Source organism: Limulus polyphemus, unplaced genomic scaffold (genome assembly GCF_000517525.1).
Source record: "Limulus polyphemus unplaced genomic scaffold, Limulus_polyphemus-2.1.2 Scaffold5146, whole genome shotgun sequence".
Taxonomy (NCBI): domain Eukaryota; kingdom Metazoa; phylum Arthropoda; class Merostomata; order Xiphosura; family Limulidae; genus Limulus; species Limulus polyphemus.
The window spans coordinates 5,550-27,128 of NW_013670756.1; the positions used below are offsets into that span (position 1 = coordinate 5,550).

General features: G+C 30.7%; 2 protein-coding genes across 2 annotated transcripts in view; one reads left to right on the forward strand and one right to left on the reverse strand.

Moving 5' to 3' along the window:
* The first annotated feature begins 1,791 nt into the window (after positions 1–1,791).
* LOC106472186 (endonuclease G, mitochondrial-like) lies at positions 1,792–10,691 on the forward strand. Its single transcript, XM_013932813.2, has 4 exons — positions 1,792–2,461; positions 3,131–3,246; positions 5,015–5,195; positions 9,794–10,691. Exons 1-4 carry the CDS (start codon positions 1,976–1,978, stop codon positions 9,896–9,898), a joined length of 888 nt encoding a protein of 295 aa, XP_013788267.1. The 5' UTR covers positions 1,792–1,975; the 3' UTR covers positions 9,899–10,691.
* A 1,301-nt stretch (positions 10,692–11,992) lies between these two features.
* LOC106472187 (general transcription factor 3C polypeptide 5-like) overlaps positions 11,993–21,579 on the reverse strand; it is a 24,150-nt gene continuing 14,563 nt past the window's right edge. The window contains exons 5-8 of the mRNA XM_013932814.1: positions 19,896–20,103; positions 17,038–17,210; positions 15,427–15,658; positions 11,993–12,250 (exon numbers count right to left, since the gene is read on the reverse strand). Of these exons, the coding sequence (XP_013788268.1) occupies positions 12,108–12,250; positions 15,427–15,658; positions 17,038–17,210; positions 19,896–20,103 (756 nt within the window). The 3' untranslated portion in view covers positions 11,993–12,107. The remainder of the gene's footprint in view (positions 12,251–15,426; positions 15,659–17,037; positions 17,211–19,895; positions 20,104–21,579) is intronic.

A 21,579-nucleotide genomic window follows, 5' to 3' on the forward strand; every position in this document is an offset into this window, starting at 1 on the left:
ATTTTAACTTTATACACAAGTGCCAAAATACTATAATTAACTTGTTATTGTTTTGTGGACTGGAAATTGAATTAATTTCACCAGATAACATCAAAGAGCGCGTCAACGAAAGAGAACGTAACAATAACATACACGATCCCTATTATGAACCACTACTGTGGTTTACGATATATATATATATTTATATTTATTACGTTTTTTTTAAAGAAAGGCTTTGTACTGTGTGGAATAAGATACCCATTGGCCTAAACTGTGTGGTAAAATCATGTAAAGTGCAGACGTTGTTAACTTGTTTTCACAATGATCAAGTAGATAGGAGTGAATGTGAGTTTCAGTGAAAAAAAACGTTTATTTCTTCTTTCATTCACTAAAATAGTGATTACATAGGAAGTGGATTTGATAGAGTATACAATGGAAGTAGTGCGGATTCAATCTCAACGCATGTAAAAATAACATTTCAGATCCATCTTTTGTTTCCCACAGCCACTAGTGACTCATCTGTAAGTCATAGGTTTATAACGCTAAAAATCAGGTTTTGATACCCGTGTTGGGCACAGCACAGGTAGTCCATTATGTAACTTTGTGCTTAATAAAAAATATAAAAAGTCTCCCACAAGGCGTCTTCAGTGGCTCACCGGTAAATCTATAAACCTATAACACTAAGAACTTGGTGTAGATACTCGTGTTGGGCATAACACAGATAGGTCCATTGTGTAGCTATGTGCTTAACAACAAACAACCACTCTCCCACGACGCACAAGAGGCCTATCAATCAATACGATAACTCGTCAGGTGGGCTGGGTGATGAGAGACAAAATTTTCGTTGAACGCTATCTATATATATAGGTATTTTTCTAATTATATTGAATATATTTCCAAAAAACTTATTGGTCGTCGTTCAAACCTACTGTTACACCTCCAGTTGTTAGTTGATTTTCCGTAACTTCGTTTCCACGAAACTTTAGCGACTCAAGTCCTTTCTTAATAAAACTGGTTTATTCTTTCTGAATATAACTTTACCGATACACTTATTTTCAACAGTCGCTCTATAACAAACGCTAGAACGTCTCATGTGCTTGTGCTCGACAGTACACACTCTCCGACTGCAGTTCAATTACTTACCACACTGTTCCCGTCACGTTGTGACCATCTTATATATACCAGCCTACCCCCAATCTAGTAATCTCCCGATAATTCACGAAGGTTCGAGAGAAGGAGTGGCGTGATACTAGTCACGTGACCTCGCTGACGCAACACTACTAACAAGTTCTGGTAATGAATAAGATAATCAGCTTATTGTTTTATGAAATTAATGAATGGCGCTTGAGCACTTTCAGAGATAAACTCTTGGTCTACTGTTTTACATCATGAGAAAAACGATGCAATCTAAATCTGAGCAAGAAAGTTAATCACATTATCATCCGTTACCTAATTAATGATTTAAACAAATAGTATCTAGCTGTCAGTTGCCAATGGTAATGCAATAAATGACATGGACACCTAGTGAAAACTTGATAGATAAAATAACCTTTGTAGTACGTTTACCTTTATTTACCTTTTTGTATTATTGTAAGTATTGTGTGAAACCAGTAAGTTGCTGCAATAAAAAAGTATTTATTTACATAGTTTATAAAAATAAAATATATAGTTTTTAATCGTTTTGAAATATTCTGAGGTTTTTCTTAATACTGGTTTGTTTGATTTTTCGTCACAATGTAAACTGGTGTTAATACGAAACTAAAGATATGTAACAAAGATCATAGGTGTTACATACAACCATTTGACCTTTATTATTCATACCTTTGTTGTAAATTTTTCAGATGCTATTGTTATTGTATAGGTAATAGATGTATCTTCAAATTTTTTATGTACGTTTTTAATTTCACCGAGTAATATTTATTTAATTTTTGTTAGCTTTTAATATCCTTTGTATTATATATTGCTTAACGGCAAAGATAATTTAACTGAGTAATCAATGTCTTCAAATTTCGTTCGCTTTGCTATAACTGGTTTTGTTGGATGGATGGGAGGCGTAACATTTGAAAAATGGAAGAACAAAAGCTCAGTCATAGCAGCAACATCTCTCGAACCAGTTGCACGAAGTCAAGTTGAACCAGTACCAAATGCTACCAATGTTAGTCAGATAATGAAGTTTGGTATTCCTGGTCACAATAGTATCAAGACCCAAGAAAATTATGTTTTATCCTATGATCAGAGAAACCGAGTAGCACATTGGGTGTTTGAACACCTAACAAGAGAAGGTTTGAAAAGCAACGATCAAGTAGATCGGAGTAAATGCGAGTTTCAGGAAGATACTTTTATCCATCCCTTCTTCCGTTCACAAAATAGTGATTACAAAGGAAGTGGATTTGATAGAGGACATCTAGCTGCTGCAGGCAACCATCGTACAAGACAAGAGCTTGTAAATAAAACGTTTTTTCTTAGCAATATAGCCCCGCAGGTATGTATTTAAAATAACAGTATATTTTCAGGCTTATTGTAAAAATAACACAACTTACAGTACTGTATAATTTGTGTGATACTATTATATACAGTGGATAGATAAAACATAATGAAAGTTGTCAAGTAAAATTCCCACAGAAAATAAGGACAAATTAAAATACAACATACAACTATGGTAGGAGTGACTTATGTTCAGTCAGTTTAACAAGATCATTCTTTAACCTTGTAAGCATCCTACCTCTGAATTATATAAAAATTTTAGATTCTGCAAAATAAAAAAAATCTACAATCAAACAATACTTATATAAAATCTTTTTTGAGCAGTTTTTAATTGTAAGTGAGAGGATTTAATTTATCAGTTTTTTTTCTCATTAGGTAATGCTATGGGATAACTGGTATATATAAACCAGTATTCATGATTGATTGTTCACAGACTAAACTCTTAGAAGTAATTTTTTTTATGTTAATTAAACAGTTAATTCTAATTTTAGAGATCTTTAACCTGGTAAAAAGATAATGATTTCCATTCTTTCTTTGCAAAAGCCAAAATGATGTTGAAAATATTACATTTTATTTGAAATCTTTCTGGATTAATTGTACATTTATTATTATTTGAATTTAGTATTGTTTTGAGTAACATATATAATACATAATTTTCTAATGGCAGGTTGGGAAAGGTTTTAATAGGGACAAGTGGAACAGACTGGAAAAATATGTTCGACATTTAACTCGTAACACCTACAGAAATGTTTATGTTTGTACAGGCCCCCTTTATCTACCAAGGTAAAATAAGTATTATTATATCGATCATTTTTGATTTTATAATACATAATGAGTGGCTTATTGAAAACTGAGTTGTTATTGAGTGTAAGATATGTTGCTATATATATATATATCAGTTATAAATTTGGATGTGTATAGCTGGGAATCAGTAATGTAGGTTGTTGTTTTTTTTATTAGTGTGTTAGTTCCTTTGTCACTGCGATTATCTTACCTGACATGTGTGCACAGTAGCTTTAAACTGGAGTCTCAGATTTTGAAATCCTTAGTTATCAACTGCATGCAATGGCGTTTAAATTGTCTGCATTTAATTTATATTTCCGTTAGTTAACTTGTCTGCACAAGCAGGGCTTGTAAGTGTTTTTGCTATAACTCCCTAATTGTTGGATGTAAGTTGCCATTGATCTCTGTTTACAAAGAAATACTGTGGAAATTGTTTTTTTTTTCTTGCATTATGTTAAGAGGAATCTCAATCATGTGACTAGACTGCTGAATTATCTTATGAACTCCTACCCAGCAGCAACAGGTTTTATTTGTCATTGTAACATATAGTGTAATTTACTCTCTAAATTAAAATTAGCATTAACAAAATAATGAAATATAAATTTGTTATCATGATGTGGTTTTTAAGTGTAAAATAACTTGATACCAATACAAGTTATGTATAAACGGGGTTGAATAAAATATTTTTTTCAAAGATTATTAAAAAAAATTTAAAAGTTATTAAGGTTATGTGTAAAGTATTTTGAAAGTGTGAAGGTAGGAATAACATACCCTCTGTTTGCCAGAGTGATATGAACTCTTGTTTTGGGCAACCATGTACATGTGTTTATCACAACCATTGTCCATAGTTATGGTATTAAGTTTATCAAATGTTTTAGTTTTGTATGTTAAAATAATTAAACCATGCTTTTAAAGAATAAAAAAAACAACAACAAGAAAAAGAGTAATATTTTTTATGGTAATCTTTGATAGGCCAGATATAAAAGTGTTTTATATATCCTTTGGGTAAAATGGTTATATTCAGTAGAGGATCAGTAAATTATAAAAACAAATACAGTGTATGCCTGTTGTATGTAAACATTTACATGTGTTGCATTTAAATTTAATTTGGTGTGTCAGATGAGTCTTATTAGAAACATGACTCTTGTACCTCAGCTGTCTTTTTTTCAACACAAGTTTATTTTGGTTTCTCATGGACTAAGTAAACTTGCCCATTTCTGGTTTGAAACTAGTAATTAGTAAGCCCTGTTGAAAATTCTCTAATTGTTTCCTACAATATAACACAATCTCTCACGTTCATGTTGTATCTTAGATTTTGTATATTCTAGCATAGGTTAATTACAACCAAATTTCACAAACGATGTTTTTTTGAATTGATATAGTTAGTTATTACTTGGTGGAGATACTGTTAAAAACATTTTATTTTGACCAAGTGAATAAAATTATATTAATTGATATATTCCCTGGCAGTTACACAAAATGTATGTAAATCAAGAATTGCTGTATGACCACAATTACAAAAACTACTTTTTTTCTCTTTACACATCTATTATAATATTATTATTATAATACATGTATTATGGAAAAAATATTGAATCTAGAAATGGCTAAGAGTGCTTTTGAGGTGAAAGGGTAGGAAAACAAAATTCATTTAGCCTAAACATAGTTATATTACTGGTTATGGAGTGTGAAGAGGTGAGTTCGTGTCAGTATCATTACACCTTGCAGATTAAGCCTATATGTATAAATGTGGTCTTCTGTGTTTCAGAGAGGAGCCAGATGGTAAGAAATATGTAAAATATCAAGTCATTGGTTCAAACAATGTTGCTGTTCCAACCCACTTCTTTAAAGTTATAGTGGGAGAAACAGATCAGAGGGAGTATGACTTAGAAGCATATGTGATGCCTAATAAAGTTATTGAGGAGGATACTCCTCTCAGTGCCTTTATGGTAAGTTATTTATTTAAAATTCAACTACTGAAATACTTAATGCTACTTAGACATTAATTTAATGTATGAATGGTAAAACTAAACTAGAACCAAGCATCCCCATCAAAAACTTGTGATCCATTGGGTGAAATGTTTTTCATCTGTTTAGCTGTAGAGAGGAAAATTGATAAATATTCCATAATATTCCAATCTTTATTTGGTTTATGGTATATATATATATATATATAATTTTGTCATCTATTTTGAAACTGGCATCTTCCAGTTATTTTTATTTACCTCTTAAGGTACAGGAAGTTAAAAATTTCAAGTGTCTGTAAAACTTTGACTTTGATTCTGCTTTTATTCATTAATGTTGTTTCTGACTGATGAATCATATACTGTGAGTTCTCTCTCTCTCTCTCAAACATCGAGTCAGGTTCAAATCCATGAGATACCACAAAGTATTTGCAACACTTTGCAACTGTGGGTTTGTTTTAAGGTTGACAGTCAGTCCTTTATCATGGATGGTGATTGGTGAGGTGGTGTTGATTGATTACATTTCCTCTGATCAGTAATTCAAAATTAGGGATGATGGAAACTAGTCTTAGTAGCTTTGCCATATATGCAAATTAAAAATAAAATACATATAAACACTTATTGCCCTGATATACGTGTATTAACATGGATAGTAGTTGCTAGGGGCATAGTACCTATATTCTTAGTTATTGTTATTTTGTTTCTCTTTGACTTTTTTGCTGGTGTGTTGTGATGTTACAGGTATGAAAAACTTTTTCTCCTTATTTCATAAACAAAGTTATTGTATAAAATCATTTCACATGCATGAATTCTGCTGCATTTGACAAAATATTTCATGTTTCGATTGTTTGTGAATATAATTTTTTTTTTATACACGTCAGTAACTGTTGAAGGTGATTTTACCAATGACCATTTTTATTAAACTTTTTGTATCCATACTTGGTATAAGATAAAACTCCTTCCTGAACTTGATGTTTTCTGTGGAGAGGATGACTTTTACTAGCCATTTGTCCCTACTTTTATTCTTATTTATAGCTCTACCCCATTTATTTCTTCTACTTTTTGACCCTTTGAGCCCAGCTATGAAGTTTGTGCTATGGTACAACAAAATTTGAAAACTTTATTTACTTATTAAAAACTTTTTAAAGTAATTCAAAATTTTATTATTATAATGAGGTTCCAGTCCAAAGATTTATGATAAAGTTCACTTTCTTTTCACATTTTTTACCAGAATTGGGGGTCATTTAGAAAAAGTGGAGTAGAACAAATCTCTTTGTCTAATTTTATTTTTTTATGGTTTTTAGGATTTTTCTGTTGATAACTTTGTACACTTTTGGTGTTACATTTGCACTTCTTCAATTTTTTCATTATATTTGTTTCGTGATAGTACTCAACCACCTTTAGTGCATTTAATTTTCTTTTACTCCTGGTGTGTTGTTTTCTTCTTAATTGAATCAATGATCCTTCATAAGTTTTTCTATATTTTTTTAGTTGTTTATGAATTTGGTTCAAATTTGGATGTATGAGACTTTTGATGCCTTTTCATCATGTGTTTTCTGCTTATCTTAATCTGAACTTTTTTTTAAACTCACTCTGAAACTTTTTCCGAGGACTAGGTGATTGAGTAACATTGTATAGTTGCTTCATTCATGATGTCAGGAAAACAAGGAGATTCAAGAAGCCTTAACATAAAATGATAAAACCCTATAACTCGAGCTCTTTTGAAAGGTGGACCTTTCTCCTTTACCTTTTAAAAGCACTCAGGTTATGGGGTTTTTATCGTTTTATATAATTGTTTCAGTTATGGTCTGATTCACCATGCTTCTCTAATAGATTTAGCTAATTCAAATGGCTTTTAATTTGCTTCTGCTTACCAACCATTCCAAGACCTTTATTCCTCAGTTCTTTTTAGCTTAGACTAGTCTCATGTGCTGTTTTAGGGTAGCTTGTTCTGGACTTTCTTGCCTGTTTATTTCTGCTCCCACCCATGAAAGAGCTCATTTATCCACGTCTTACTGTCACAAGACTTATTTGACCTACAGTACTTGGGTACTGTACTTATTTTGACTTCTCCTTGATAGAATCCTCTTCTGTAGTAGATTCTGCTTTTATTTTCCTACACAGTCTACAGTAGTTTCCTCAACCAAGAGTGTGTTGACTTTGTGAAAAAGGATGTTCCAGAAATATTTTTCAGCAGTTTTTTTTCAGATTTTTGTTTCTTTATGTAAGATAACTAGCATTTTATATCAAGGTTGAAATAGTTATTGGTTCAGTCTTGTTTTAAGTTGAAGATATTTGGAAAGTGCATTTTATCTGATTTGCTAAGATCTACATGCTCTTGCTTTGACTTTTGTTTCATTTTCTGCTTGGCTTTGTACACAGGAGATCAATGTTTATGTAAGATGTTGGCATTTGTGGCATCAGAGTTTGGTTTAACCATAATAAATCAACATACGTTAAAACTGTAGTAGCTACTTTGGTAGGTTGGATTATTGGAATTCTCAAGTGTATTAATGGTTTGGTTTGTCTTGGTGTTCTGATCAATATCATCCAAGGGTTGTTGCAGATGTAACATTGTATTGAATATGTAATCTTTGTTAACACTTTTTTTCTTCTAAATGTATATATATATGTTTAAGCATACCAGTACAGTCAGCTTATTTTCAGTGTCAGTTGTGCAAAACAAAAAACATCACATTGTTAACAGTTTTATTCAGATGCTTCAATGGACCTTCATCTCATGGAAGCTTCAGCTTTTACATAAGTGATACTTCTAGAATCCTACATTTTCCCAGGAGTCCCTCTGCTTATATATATATTCTGTAGTTATGTTTTAACTGAACTTGCTCTTATTTTCTGGAACTTATTTATGGTAGGGCGATGATGGCTGGTTCAATTTAATGTTTCTAGTGCATTATTTTGATATATTAAGCAGGGAAAATACTCAGTCCCATAAGGCAAGCTAAAAGACTGATCATTTTCTCTTCTTAGAAGTTTTATGCCAGCATCGGATTTTTATCCTTATTTGTTTTAGCAGCTCTGTTTGGCTCTTACATCATCTGTTGTAGTTCCTCTAAGTAACTTTTAATTTATTGTTATGCAAGAAAAAATTTCAGAAATTGAAAGTCAAAATAAATATAACCTTATAAATATATATATATATGCAGGCAATTTTTACTGTATTTTGCATATATAATTATGTTCTAAGGGAGAATCTCATGACTGTTATTGTCTGAAGTATAAGGAAAATGATGAATGATTATATTTTGTGTCATGGTGCTAATACAATATATTTTAAAGGAACTTTTTATGCTATATTCTCAAGTTACTTAACTTATTGTATTGCTAGACTACTTAGTAATTTAAATCTCAGTGATTCTTACTTCATTAGCAACTGATGTGTATATAATATATATATGTGTGTGTGTGAGAAAAAAAAATTGAGATTTTATAAGAATTTTTCTTTTAGTACATATTTTGTTGTTGCTTAACGTAAAGAGTTCAGTTTCAAACAGGATTTCAAAATCATCAAAAAATTGTATTCATATTGCGTAAAGCTATATTGTGAATATGAATAAAATTAGTGATCTAAAACATATCAACTAGTACTATATGTTGAAACATTGTATTCTTTGTTGATTTGAGGTCATATCACTGGTAATGTCATATAGTATGGGAAAATAATTACATTTCACTGTCATAATCTAGTTTGTCCACACAACAACAATAGTTGTTCATGAAAGTAATGATATAAATAGCATCCTAACTGCTGTTATGTCTGTTGTATTCCAGTCAGCCTGACAAGCCATGGTATTGGCTGAAAGACCTCGTTGGTACTGGATATAGCAGATGTAGTGTAGTTGACATATTATTATATATTCTTTTTTTTTATTTCATTCATAAGTTCTTAGAATTACTTTAGTTTATTAGTGTGCAAGAAAAACTTTCAGAAATTGAAACAAAAACTAAATACAACCATATCTTCTATCGAGATAATTATTTTTGCCTTTCCAAACTCTTAGAACTACAAGTTAATTGTTAATTGGAGGTTTTGTTAAAATGAGGGAAATCCTAGAGTCATTATAAAACTATTTTTATGTATTGCAGAGACCTGGAATATTTAATGTGTAATAATTTTTTATAAGTTGATTTTTTGTTATTCTTTTTTTTATAACACCTCATATTTATCTATACAATTATGAAAGGCATGGGAGTTAAGTTTCTTGCATGGAATCATAATTTTTTCAAACATCTTTTTAGATTAAAAATAATAAATTTAATTGTTACCTTGTATTTCTAGACTGAAAAGGATTGTATTATCTGTGGTTAAAACTTGATATTTTATTTTGATTGGTATAAACTTAATGGCAAACAGCACAATTAGTGTTTTACACTTTTGAGTGTTTGGTGTTGTGTACCTGAATAAAAGACATCTCAAGATACTACCCAGGTTGTTTTCACATATACTGTATATTGATATGTTACGAGTACACCTTTTAATTGTTATTAAATTCTATTGTTACAAGTTATGAATCGTACATTCTAAAATTTTGATTAAATTTTTTTTATTTGATTTGTTACAGGTTCCAATTGAAAGCATTGAAAGAGCTGCGGGCTTGTTGTTTTTTGATAAAATATCTCGAAAAACATTTCGTTTAATCAATGGCAGAAAGGTTTTCCCAGTTTGACTTGATAATTCTTTAAGCAACTCTATTGAATCTTAATGTGTAGCTTAAAAATGATGTGAAAGATATACCACCTTTGATATACTTGTTTTTATTCAAAAAGTTGGTGCTACACAGAATTCTTAATTCCAAGAAAATAAAACCTAGTATGTGTACCAGTTAAACTGTTAAAAGATAAAAATGTATACATGGAATAAGTTGTATGTCATTTAACAAATTCTAATTTTCTTGTCATATTAAATCATTTTAAAAGCTGTTCAAGAAAGTTGGAAAAACAACACTCAAAATACAAATATCCACATATTTTATATGCTTATGATACATTACAAAAAAAAAAGATTGTAAATATACATTTAAAGCCTAATTTCAGGTTCTTTTAATAAAGAAAATGTCTTTTTGAGTTAAGAAGCAGAATAATATATAAAGAACTTATTAAATTTTAAAATTCAAACATTCAAGTTAAAGAACAGACTATGCTAATAAAGATTTAGCGCTTTACAATTTATTTCCCAATATTATCAGATGTATTAATAATTTTTTAAAGTTGCAACATGTTTTGTCATCTTGAAGTTGTAGGGACTCTTTCTTCTGATAGCAAACTGTGTAATCAGTTTCTCTTAGTTTTGTTTTAAACAGATTTATCTCGTTTGTTTTAGAAGGATTACCAATGATGGAAGTATGTTAATACTGAATAAGTCTGATTGCTTATTACATTCTGTTCTTCCCACCTCCTAAAAACATAATTTTCTGTAATGAACATGTTACTATTTAATGAATAAATTTTCACCAGAATTTATAGGTTGCGAACATGTGTCTATAATTTGGAGAAGTCAATTTCCTGTTTTATTATTTTCTTCTGAACTTAAATTATTTGTTAATTTATCTTATAAAATTTGATGACATTTTAAAGATGATCTTTGGATAGTAGGTGTGCAGAAGTGGGACATCCTACTCTGAATATATGTTTTCTGATAAGATTGGTATTTGGTCATTTATGTAATCACATTTCTTTTTTTTACCTTCAGAATTTTTACTACAGATTGTAGGCATGATTAATTATGTAGCGAACATGAAAACTATGATGATTGCCAGTTTTTTCATTTTATGCAACTATTTGTAGTAGCATGAAAATCATGACCTCACAGTCATATTGCCTTTGTGGTTTTACTTCTCTTGAATAAGTAAATAAAAGACAATGAACTAGGTGATATAAAAAGTGTAAATTACATGTATGGTCATAGACCTCACTTGTTCATCAAACTTATTAATAAGATTTGTGCAATGATTATATAAATCATCATCTGACTTGACTTGTAGAAATTTGTATTTAATTCCTGGTAAAGCTAAGATTTGTAAAAAAGTATGCCATTTGTTTCTCCTCATTCCCAAACTTTATCAGTTAACATTACAGATTTAATAATCATGTATTGTAAAAAAAAATAAGTAAATACTACCCCCCCTTTTTTTTTCTATCTGGTTACCAGCCAGATTAAAATAGAGGTTTTAATAAATTAAAACAGATATTAAAACATAATTAAAGTTGAAAAACTTCAGATAATATACATGAATTTAAATTTAACATAATCATAGGTTAAATCTGATATATCATTGGAAATGGGATCGGTTTTTGTAATCTTAGAAATTAACTCTGTATTCTAAAGTTTAACTTAGATTGAGTACCAAGTTATGCTAAAAATATTTATTTAAAAGTAAAATATTTAAATATATTTTGGTACAAAAAGAAAGTTATTGGAGATATATATATTAACTTTTGGTGGAGGTTTATATCCTTTATTTTTAATTAGTGTATCCATATGTCATATTTTGTTCCTACGAATAAAAAAAAAGTGATTTAAAAAAATTTTTTTTTGTTATCAGTTTTTTAAATCATTACTTATTTTCTTTAGGGATTAACTATTTTGAAGATTTTTAGATATATTATTTTAATTGCCATGTTTTAATATTCTTTTAATTTAGTGCCCAAAAATTCATAATATCTAATGAAGAAACAAAAAAAGTCATAAATCTTCATTTAATTAAAGTACATTTTACTACTTTGAAAAGTTTGCATAAAATGATTGCTAGATAACTTACAAATTTCACAAACACAGAATTTTATTTTCTAGTTGTACAAAAGTGTTTTAAATAATAGATTATTACAGCTTTTCTTTGAGTTTGTCTTCAAGTCAGAAGTTCAACTCAGTTCACTAAGCTATTCTGTATTCATATATTCCATTACTTCCTCAATTTCACCAGCATCTATTTCTTGGTCTGAAAATTCAGCATCATCTTCCAGATCCTCTAAATCTTCCTCCTCTTTCAACTCAGCTTCATTTAAAGATGTCTCTTCATGTGCTGGACAATCAGAGACAGAAAAGATCACAAAGGATAAATTTTTCCTATATTACTTCAGCTTCAACTTTTACAGCAGTTTTTGCTAAGTATTTTTGAACTTGCTGAAGTTTCAAATATACTTTTACTAAACAAAATGTGTTATTAAACAGACATCCAAAAAATGTAAGTTATAACAATTTGAAAACATTATGACTTATACATTTACAGTTATAAATAAATAAAAATAAACAAAAGTTCATCCATAATGGTGGAAAGAGAAAAAAATATGAGAACTCTTAAAGGACAATTACTTTGCTCAGTACCAACAAGATAGGCATTATAACTTAAAACACACTGAGAAGCTCATAAAATTAAGCTTCTTGGTACTAGCTCCTTCACCTTTTCTGTGTGTATAGGCAATTCTACATATCTAGATATATACAGAAATTGATATGCTTGAAATATAAGGAAATAAATACAATGCTTTGTATTTATTATTTTTTCAAGCAGTTACAATTTTCACCTTATCCAGGTTCTTGGAAGCCTCATAAGAAAATCGTGTTCCAAACAAAATTTTGATATATATTCTCAGAATATCAGAACTACTGTACTTGCCTGATTATAGGGCACTCTCAAATATAAGGCAACCCCCATTTTCATAAACCATGGGAAAGAAAAAAAATTGAATGTCATAATATCCTTTTTTAGGTCTGCAAAATCAATACTATAACTGAACAGCCTGTAGGTGGATTGACTACAAGAATTAGTGATGATCTTGTGTGAACATATGGCACACATGCATAGACAGATGCTATTTGGACATCAAGGAATGTGACAGGCTACAGTAGGGGGAAGGGGCCTGTGGTTGGCTGTGATTATAAGGCAAATATGAATTTTACAGCCTAATTATTAATTAAAAAACACTACCCTATAATCAGACCAATATGATATTTGTTTAAGTAATAAGTGTATAGATAAAATATTCTGGCATGACTTCTTGAGAGGGAAAGATCTCAGGTATTTTCTTTAGGGCTTACCAAGTACTAGTTAGCAAGTTTAAATTTTATGATAGTCAGGTCTTAAAACTGATAAGTTGTTTTATTTTGGACCTGCAAAGTTCATTGTAAAAACCAAACTGCTTCCTGAGTAAGTGACTGCATAAGACATTATAATTAATCAATATTTGGCCAATTGACTTTACCCACCCCATTTTTAATTTACACCCTTTCAGCAAAGTATAAATATAAAGGAAAAATTATAAATAAAAACAAATGCTTGTTCATACACTTAAAAGTATTATTTCCATATTTTTATGTTATGTTGATGCTCTACCACCTACTTGGATATGTATATATAACATGAAAAAATATGTGAAATAGAAGGTTATATTCACTGTATAAATCAAATTTTATTTTCCTGCAAGTGAAGTACAATTTCTTGTAAGCAATCACAGTATTTAAAACAGAATGAAAGACATCAGAATTTTCAGGCAAAGCAAATAAGCCTTTTATTATTACTGTGATGGCAACAAAATATTTCATAAGCACTTAATCTTATGAATGGTGGTTCAAATAATTGAACATTCAATTTTTAAAAATGTTATTACACATTAGTACAAAGACTAGACCACTGAGCATATACTACTACACACAACATGGATAGTGAAAGATAACAACAGCTCTAAAACACATCCAACTACTAAGGATGCCATACAAATTTAGAACCATCACATTTTTGGATAATCCAAACATAATATTCTAAAGTTTAACAAGTGATTTATGATTTAATCACAGTGTGTTTTGCTAAAGTGCTATCAGCCTGTTTAATGTGGGATTTTGTTGTATTTCCCAAAAATGTAGCAGAATACAGCTTATTTTTGACGAATGGTGTAGAGCAATCCTGAAAGAAAAGGAATACTTATACAGATAGTAACTTTTATAGGGTTAGTTGGAGCAGTTATTGCTGAAAATTGGCTTGTGGCTATTGGTTGTTTTAATGTGATTTCACTGAGAACACATACTAGTCACTCCAAACTCTATACAAATATAAAACTGGCTTGTGGCTATTGGTTGTTTTAATTTTGTATAGAGTTTGGAGTGACTAGTATGTGTTCTCAGTGAAATCACTATAAAATTGGCTTGTGGCTATTGGTTGTTTTAATGTGATTTCACTCCAAACTCTATACAAATATAAAAAGCATTAGTTTTGAAGCTGACCTGCAAGTGCAAGATCACAAAATGCTCAGAATGTTAACAGTGCAGCAGGTGTAATTGTGATGGGAAACAGGATATGCTTGTTTTTTTAGCAAGCTGGTTGTCCAAAAGCTGCATTTCAAGCTCAATGCATTTAAAGCAGCTTTTGTAAATGACAATAAGGAGAGATTTCCTTCCAATAGTCAAAATCAAGATTAGGGTAAACAGCCTCAAACAAATGAGGAAAAATCAATAAAAGCTAAGTTCTTTCCCTAGATCTGCAGCAGGGTCAAAGTAATAGGAGATTGGTGGTGTCAACAGCAGTACTACCTACAAAACACAATAACAATAAACATAGTGTGGAATATTCCAGGGTCCTCATGGATGACAAAACTGTAGCTTGCTTAAGAAAGAAAATGTGGGTGAAGAATGCAACTATTGAATATTGCTGATTAGGATATGCCAACAGAAGATGAAGAAAGACATAGTAGCATGATGAGCAGTCATTAAAGGAAGATAGGCTGTATAATAAAAAGTAAGAAAGGCAGCAGATGAAAGATGGTGAGAAAGAAATAATTAGCATGAAAAATCCAAGTGATAACTAGCAGGAGAAGAGATAGAGAGCTAACTAACAAGAAGAAAAAAAAATCACTGACAGGGATTACCAAGATGACTGATGCTGGTGATACAACTGATGACCATCACCCAAAGCTGCTTCACTTTGGTAGCATGTAACTCTTCACCTGTATAGTCTATCAACCTTTCCAACTGCAGCAAAATGCCTTGCAGATTGCACCTGTGCTTCACCCATGTACATAAGCTATTTATTCTTTACTGGATTTTACAAGGACTCATTTTGCAATCTACTGTAATTTTCTTTGATTAAGTCAGATATTGCTTGTTAATATACACAAAATATACAAATACTGTAGTAAAAAAGCAGTTTTTGCTATGGAATAGTGGATTTAAATATTTAAAAAAAAGGTTAAAATAGTGGGCACATACTTTTTAGTCTAATCTTCTTCAAAGTTTCTTGCAAAGATTCTTGCATAATTTCTCGACACTGTTCGAGAACACCAGGCACACACCACCCTTCTTTTGGATGGCACTCTTCAGGACTTTGATCATCATTCTGATGAACCAGGGCCTGAACTTTTGGTTCTTCTATATCACAGAGCTGATAGAACATCTGGCGGCAAGGTGGCAGAAGTCCTGGGATGAATTTGTAGCTCAGTTTCTAGTAGTTACAAAAATATATTGTGCTTCAATAATATTATCAGATAAAATGTGGAGATATCTCAACACAAAGTTAGTTGTGATATCAAAATAGCTAAAATTGGATATGGTTAAAAGCATTTATTACCACAATGTTTTGTTGTGTTTGTATTTTAACCATGTCCTCTTTCAGGTGTTTGGATTTTAAAACTAATATTATTTTTTACATATATTATGCTTGCCTTGAATATTGACAAAGTATCCCATAATACTCATGGCATCTGCATGTTTGATTATCTTTAGACAAACACACACACTATTGAACAGTGTAGAAATTTTACACATATGCATATGTAGCATTACATAATTGTAAACATACTCTAATTTACAAGTTTCACACTATCCATTTCTTCTAAGCTTACAAAAACCTATGAAAAAACAGAAAAAAACTTCTTATGTTCATTTACGAGACTCATATGGATACATTGCAGAGAGGATTAAGTGTTTTTCTTAAAGTTTATCTGAATTTTTTATATAGTTTAAAATTTATCAGTGATACTTGGAAGTTTAACAAATTATGTAAAGTACTCAAATGAACAGCACCAACAGTCAACATTAAACTAAAATAAACCACAATTAAAACTGCTTGTTATTAAAAGAAAAGGAAATTTGTTTAGTTTAATTATCCTAGTTAAAGTAGTTATATGGCAAACTTGTCAGCTGTTCTGTATTCATACCATTTAGTGCTCTTTTTGTATTAATAAGAATTTGATGACTTTATCAAAATTAATTTTGAACTATTACTAATACTTTTGAACAAACATTTGAGGCTTAAAAACTATATACCTCCACCAATTATACAAATAAATGATTGTCATTTCAAATTTATGGATGTGTCAATAAACACTGTACTGAGTTAAGTTTTACAAATACAAGTACACTTAAGTCTACTGGGTAACATCTCATGTTATAAATCTTGCTGGATTGGTAAGAGCTAAATGATGAATACTTTATATTGTTTGAACATTAAAATAATAGGCTTGATTAGATAATGACCTGTGGGAGACAAAAGACAGATCTGAGTTGTAAGTTTTTTTTTACTTGCCTCTGATGTGGAATCCACAACAAATTACGAGTAATGTTGGGGAAAATATTTGCAATTAATGTGTTTTATCACAAATTTTAGGCATACTGGTTTATACTGCTTCACCAACTATCAGCAGTTAAAGTGCAACTATTAAAATAATATTTTTATTACTGTATTTTCATAAATCTAATTCTTTTTAAAACAAATTTTCCCTTTCTTATTGCTCAGTTTAACTATATTCTCTTGATACACAGTACTGCAACAAAAGCTGACAAAAATATTAAAAAATAAGAAACATTTTATTTTTTACTTACTCTGTTCATCTCCTCTTCTCCATGTTTGTCTTCTGGCTCTTCATCTCTAGAAAGAGAGAAACTCTGAGTTTGAATTGTGGCAACCCGATCACCTGGTCGGCTAAACTTTGTTGGAAGCTTGTAGTTGTAAGCACTTCTTTTGGACTTAATTCCTACATCATGTGATGGTCCCACTGAAAATTGTTTGAAGTTCTGAACTGATTATTATTTTTACAGTATTATTTATTACTATTCCAAACCCTAGTTTAAAACATGCGTAAGCTTTTTAACTAAGGAAGAAAATAGCAGATGAAAAGTATAAAATGAATATCAAAAAAACTGTCATATTTGAATTGAAATTTAAAAAAAGAAAGACCCAAAACTTTTTGAAATTCACTGCACATTTTTTGTGTGATTCTTTATGCTAATTCTTTTATTAGAAATGTCATATTTATACATTATTCTTTTTTTTTTAATTCTCAAACATTTCAGTTCACTAACATTACTGTCACATTTAGAAAACATTAGTACTTTCCTATTTTCATCTAAAGCTAATTTTTATGGTCAGTTACCTACAATTTTAGAACAGTAATGGTTCCAACATGTAAATAGACACCCACTCCAGAAAGAACCCATTATATCAAATAAACATGACACAAAGGGGTGCAATATTACCATTAGTATTTAACTGATACGCCTTTGTCAGTATTCAAAACATTAACATGGGTACATACTTTATTTACAAGACTAGAATTCTGAGCCTGTGGGACTGTAACACCACTTCTAGTGAAGAACTTAGATGAGGATGGCCCTAGAAGTTGTTTGTTTGAGATGTTTTACAGGGATGGACCATACATCTATCTATCTATCTATATATATATATATAAAGCATAAAAATCTGTGTCTGTCTGTATGTTCATTATCTAAGTACTCTTAAATCACTTGGCTAATTTCAATCAAACTTTGTGGAATGATAATTTGGAACAGAGGGCATGTTAATGAGAGAATAACAACCCCCTTTACACACACACACACCCATTATTGCTGTTATTGAGCATTTCTTATCTTTGAAATAAGTTAAAGTTCACTATATTCACAGACGGTGCCACATCCTTATACAAAAATTAATAAATTTTCTATAACACCACATACACAAAGTGTGGAGGAGGGCACACAAACGTCATATATATATCTCAGTAAGTGCACTAACACTCTATGGAGGAATGCAATGAAGTGAAATGCCTACATTATTTCAATAATACATAAATTCAGCTGAAGTTTCTTCTCCAACAGCCACCATAAGGCTGATATAAAGAGCCATTTCTTGAGTTATACCCACTTCCTACTCTGACCTGTGATGTTTCAACTTTGGTCTGTAAGACACTTCTGCAGCCAATGACCAACAATTAATTAATCACGTGAAACACTGTGGAAGGACGTTAAGAGCTGGGTGTTGAAATTGGGTAACAGAAAGCACTTCCACCACCACTACTTTGGCCGCTACCTCTTAATACAAAGTCACCCTGACCATTGCACAGTGTATACCATCTTTTAAGTATACACATAGTGAGTTCTTAAAGCTTATACAAAACCTTTGGTGAGGTAATAATGAATATTGTTAAAATATGTTATGTTATAAATAAATTGTGTGAAAGTTAGGATTTTTGTGTTATTTATCATAGCATCCACCCCCACATTTTTTTAAGTTCATAACCTGGACAAAGTACAAGTACCTAAGCTTGTGCTTATTAAAATTCACAGTCAGTGATTGACTGGATCATGGGAAGGTAGCAAAGAACTGTCCTTCAAACCATTGTTTTGTGACTTGGGTTGAAAGAGCAGAAGCTCATTCTTGCATGAAAATACTACCTTGTCTGGTAAGTTTGTCATTGGCATAGATAGATAGAAGGCCTCCTACAATGCTAGATATCTTGGCATACTGCAACCTGTAATCATCCAGCCACCCAACTGATACCTCACACCAAAATAGTCTGTATTTTGTCATAGCTTGAGATGATTCAAAGAAAATTCCTAGGAAGATCATTTCCAAACTCAGATGCATCTAGTGTCCACAAATCATACAAATCTGGACTCAACAGAAAAAAATTACAACACCCAAAAGGCAAGAAAGTGTGATAGCATCTGTGATGCCCACTGCTGTTGATATACAATATTGCCTAAAATGAGGAGTAGCTTCCATCTAACTAGTCTACCATTGTAGCCCATGCTACAAAAAGAACTTTTGATGACACTGAGTTATACTTGCACGGGTCTGACAACAGCAGTGGATGTTAGATGTGGGTTATTCTCTACACGTCTCCAATAGCAAAGAGTCTGTTTTGTTGGTCTTAGAAATCTTGGCCATGCACATGTAGTTGTTTTCTGATGTAACTAGAACTTCACTATTCAATTATGAGAATTGTACTGCAAGTTACCTGGTGATTTTTCACTCACTTTTTATAAATATGTGGTTATAATCAAATTGAATAAGGTAACTCTTTTTAATGAAAAGTAGAGCTGTGCAATTAGCTGATTAATTATCAGATTCATTAATTAAATATTTTCATATGAAGTACGGATAATTGGAATAATAAAAAACAGTATACTCAGAAATATTAATTTCATGTAGTTGATTATTTTTGGGAGTTCTGACACTAATAAATTAAGCTAAGTAGCCTTGAATTAATCAAAAATAATAATGAGAAATCATAATGGTAATATTTCAGTTACTTGATTATTTTCATGACATTAATTGAGCTAATCATAATTTTGATTGATTATTTTACATAATACTAATCATTATAATCAACATTTGTAAGCAACTGGTTATATCAATAAATTGTGTTAATCACACCAGCTCTCTGAAAATTACCACTTACGTAGTTTAACACGGAAGTCAAGAGTCTGGTATTGTTTGGCTAATGGATCTTTTCTTGGATCATACTGAAATCTCACCCAAAAGCTTCTCCATGGTCCTGTGAGATGGTAGTATGAAAAAATTGGCAAAATAAACTTTATGACAGTTCGTTCACATCCCATCACTGCAACTAGAGCATTTCTTGACCAAACTGGACGCTCCTGGAAGAGCTACAGCAAGAGAGAAGCCACTGTTAAACCAATAACTGAACATATAAATAATCATGTTTATTTTCTTCAAATGATGAATGATTCTCAAAGCATTTACAATAAAGGAAAGAACTAAGATTCAAGATAAAGATTCAATGATCAACACTCTCAATAAAATAAAAAAAACAATAATTTATTATTTAATAATATTTTATTAAGTGCTGATCACTGAATCTTTATCTTTAAATGTCAACCTGTACTCTCAGAAAGGTACTAATAACTTAAAGAGCGAACTAAATAGTCAGACAATGAAGTAATCTAATCAAAGCTTCTCAGGGGTTATTTTCTTTAATGTATAGCAAGACAAATATTTGGTTTTCTGAATGAACACATCTCTTTAAACATTTATATTTATATATGTCATGCTGTACATGGTTTTCTACAATAGTACTCAAAAGTTTGTCAAAATTTTATTACTATAACAGTCAAATTAGGTGTATTCACAGAAAAGCTAATAACAATATGATTAAATAAGGATATAATAAAAACCACAATTAAAATACTTCTTAATTGTAGGACTGGCAAAATATGCATATTAAAGATAAAAAATTATAATTGTTTTTATTGTAGGGTTTTTGTACTACATATATAATTTTGAAAGAACATTGGAATATCTTCATAAGATCTATACCTGGCATATAAAGATTAAGATACTGTTTAAAAATGTACAAGTAGTACCAAATTTGGTAATTTAATCATTGTTTTTTTATCTTACAATAACAACATACTAGGTTAACTAATGACCAGTCACATACCAAAAATATTTACTCCATTTCTTGATTAATCATCTTAGACTTTCCTGAAGACGTAAAAGATAGCCAGAAGTTAGATAAAGCAATGACACAAGGAAACTAAACTTTCCAGGAGAGATTCTCAAGCTGGCTAACATGAAAAATTTTCTTCACACAGTATCCAGCTTTTATTGTTATATGCAATTAAATACACAGTAAGTTTGAAAAAAATCTTAAAAACTATTGTGCTTTTGCTAAATTTCAAGGTTTGTTATGACAAACCTTAAAGCCAAAATTACCAGTTATAAACAAAATAACACCAATTATGCAAATTAAATAGAAAAGAAACTATCTAGAAGTGGAAACCTTAGGATGAAATGAAGCACCATGAAAATGTCCCAAAGGTACAGTTTGTTTACAAACTGCTCAAGAATAACAATTTCACACAGTACAGGGGAAAGGTTTGATATGCCTAGCAGAAGAAGTTTCATTTACTTAAATTTTCTTAAGGTGCTATTCAGGAACGTCGAGAGCCAGCACGGGCCTCAGGGCAAACATCCTCGCTGGGCCCCCTATCTCACTTTTTTTTTAAGATTTTCAATAATTTATTAAAAAAGAAGATCCTAAATTAGGACAACAACGAGCTCATAAACAAGACAAAATCATAGCAGCAGCCGTTTTTACCCACAGTATAAGACGTAAAAAT

Coding starts and splice junctions, on each gene's coding strand:
- LOC106472186 (XM_013932813.2), top strand. CDS start 1,976: ATGTCTTCAAATTTCGTTCGCTTTGCTATAACTGGTTTTGTTGGATGG. Junction 2,462..3,130: donor TTAGCAATATAGCCCCGCAG/GTATGTATTTAA, acceptor TTCTAATGGCAG/GTTGGGAAAGGTTTTAATAG. Junction 3,247..5,014: donor GGCCCCCTTTATCTACCAAG/GTAAAATAAGTA, acceptor TCTGTGTTTCAG/AGAGGAGCCAGATGGTAAGA.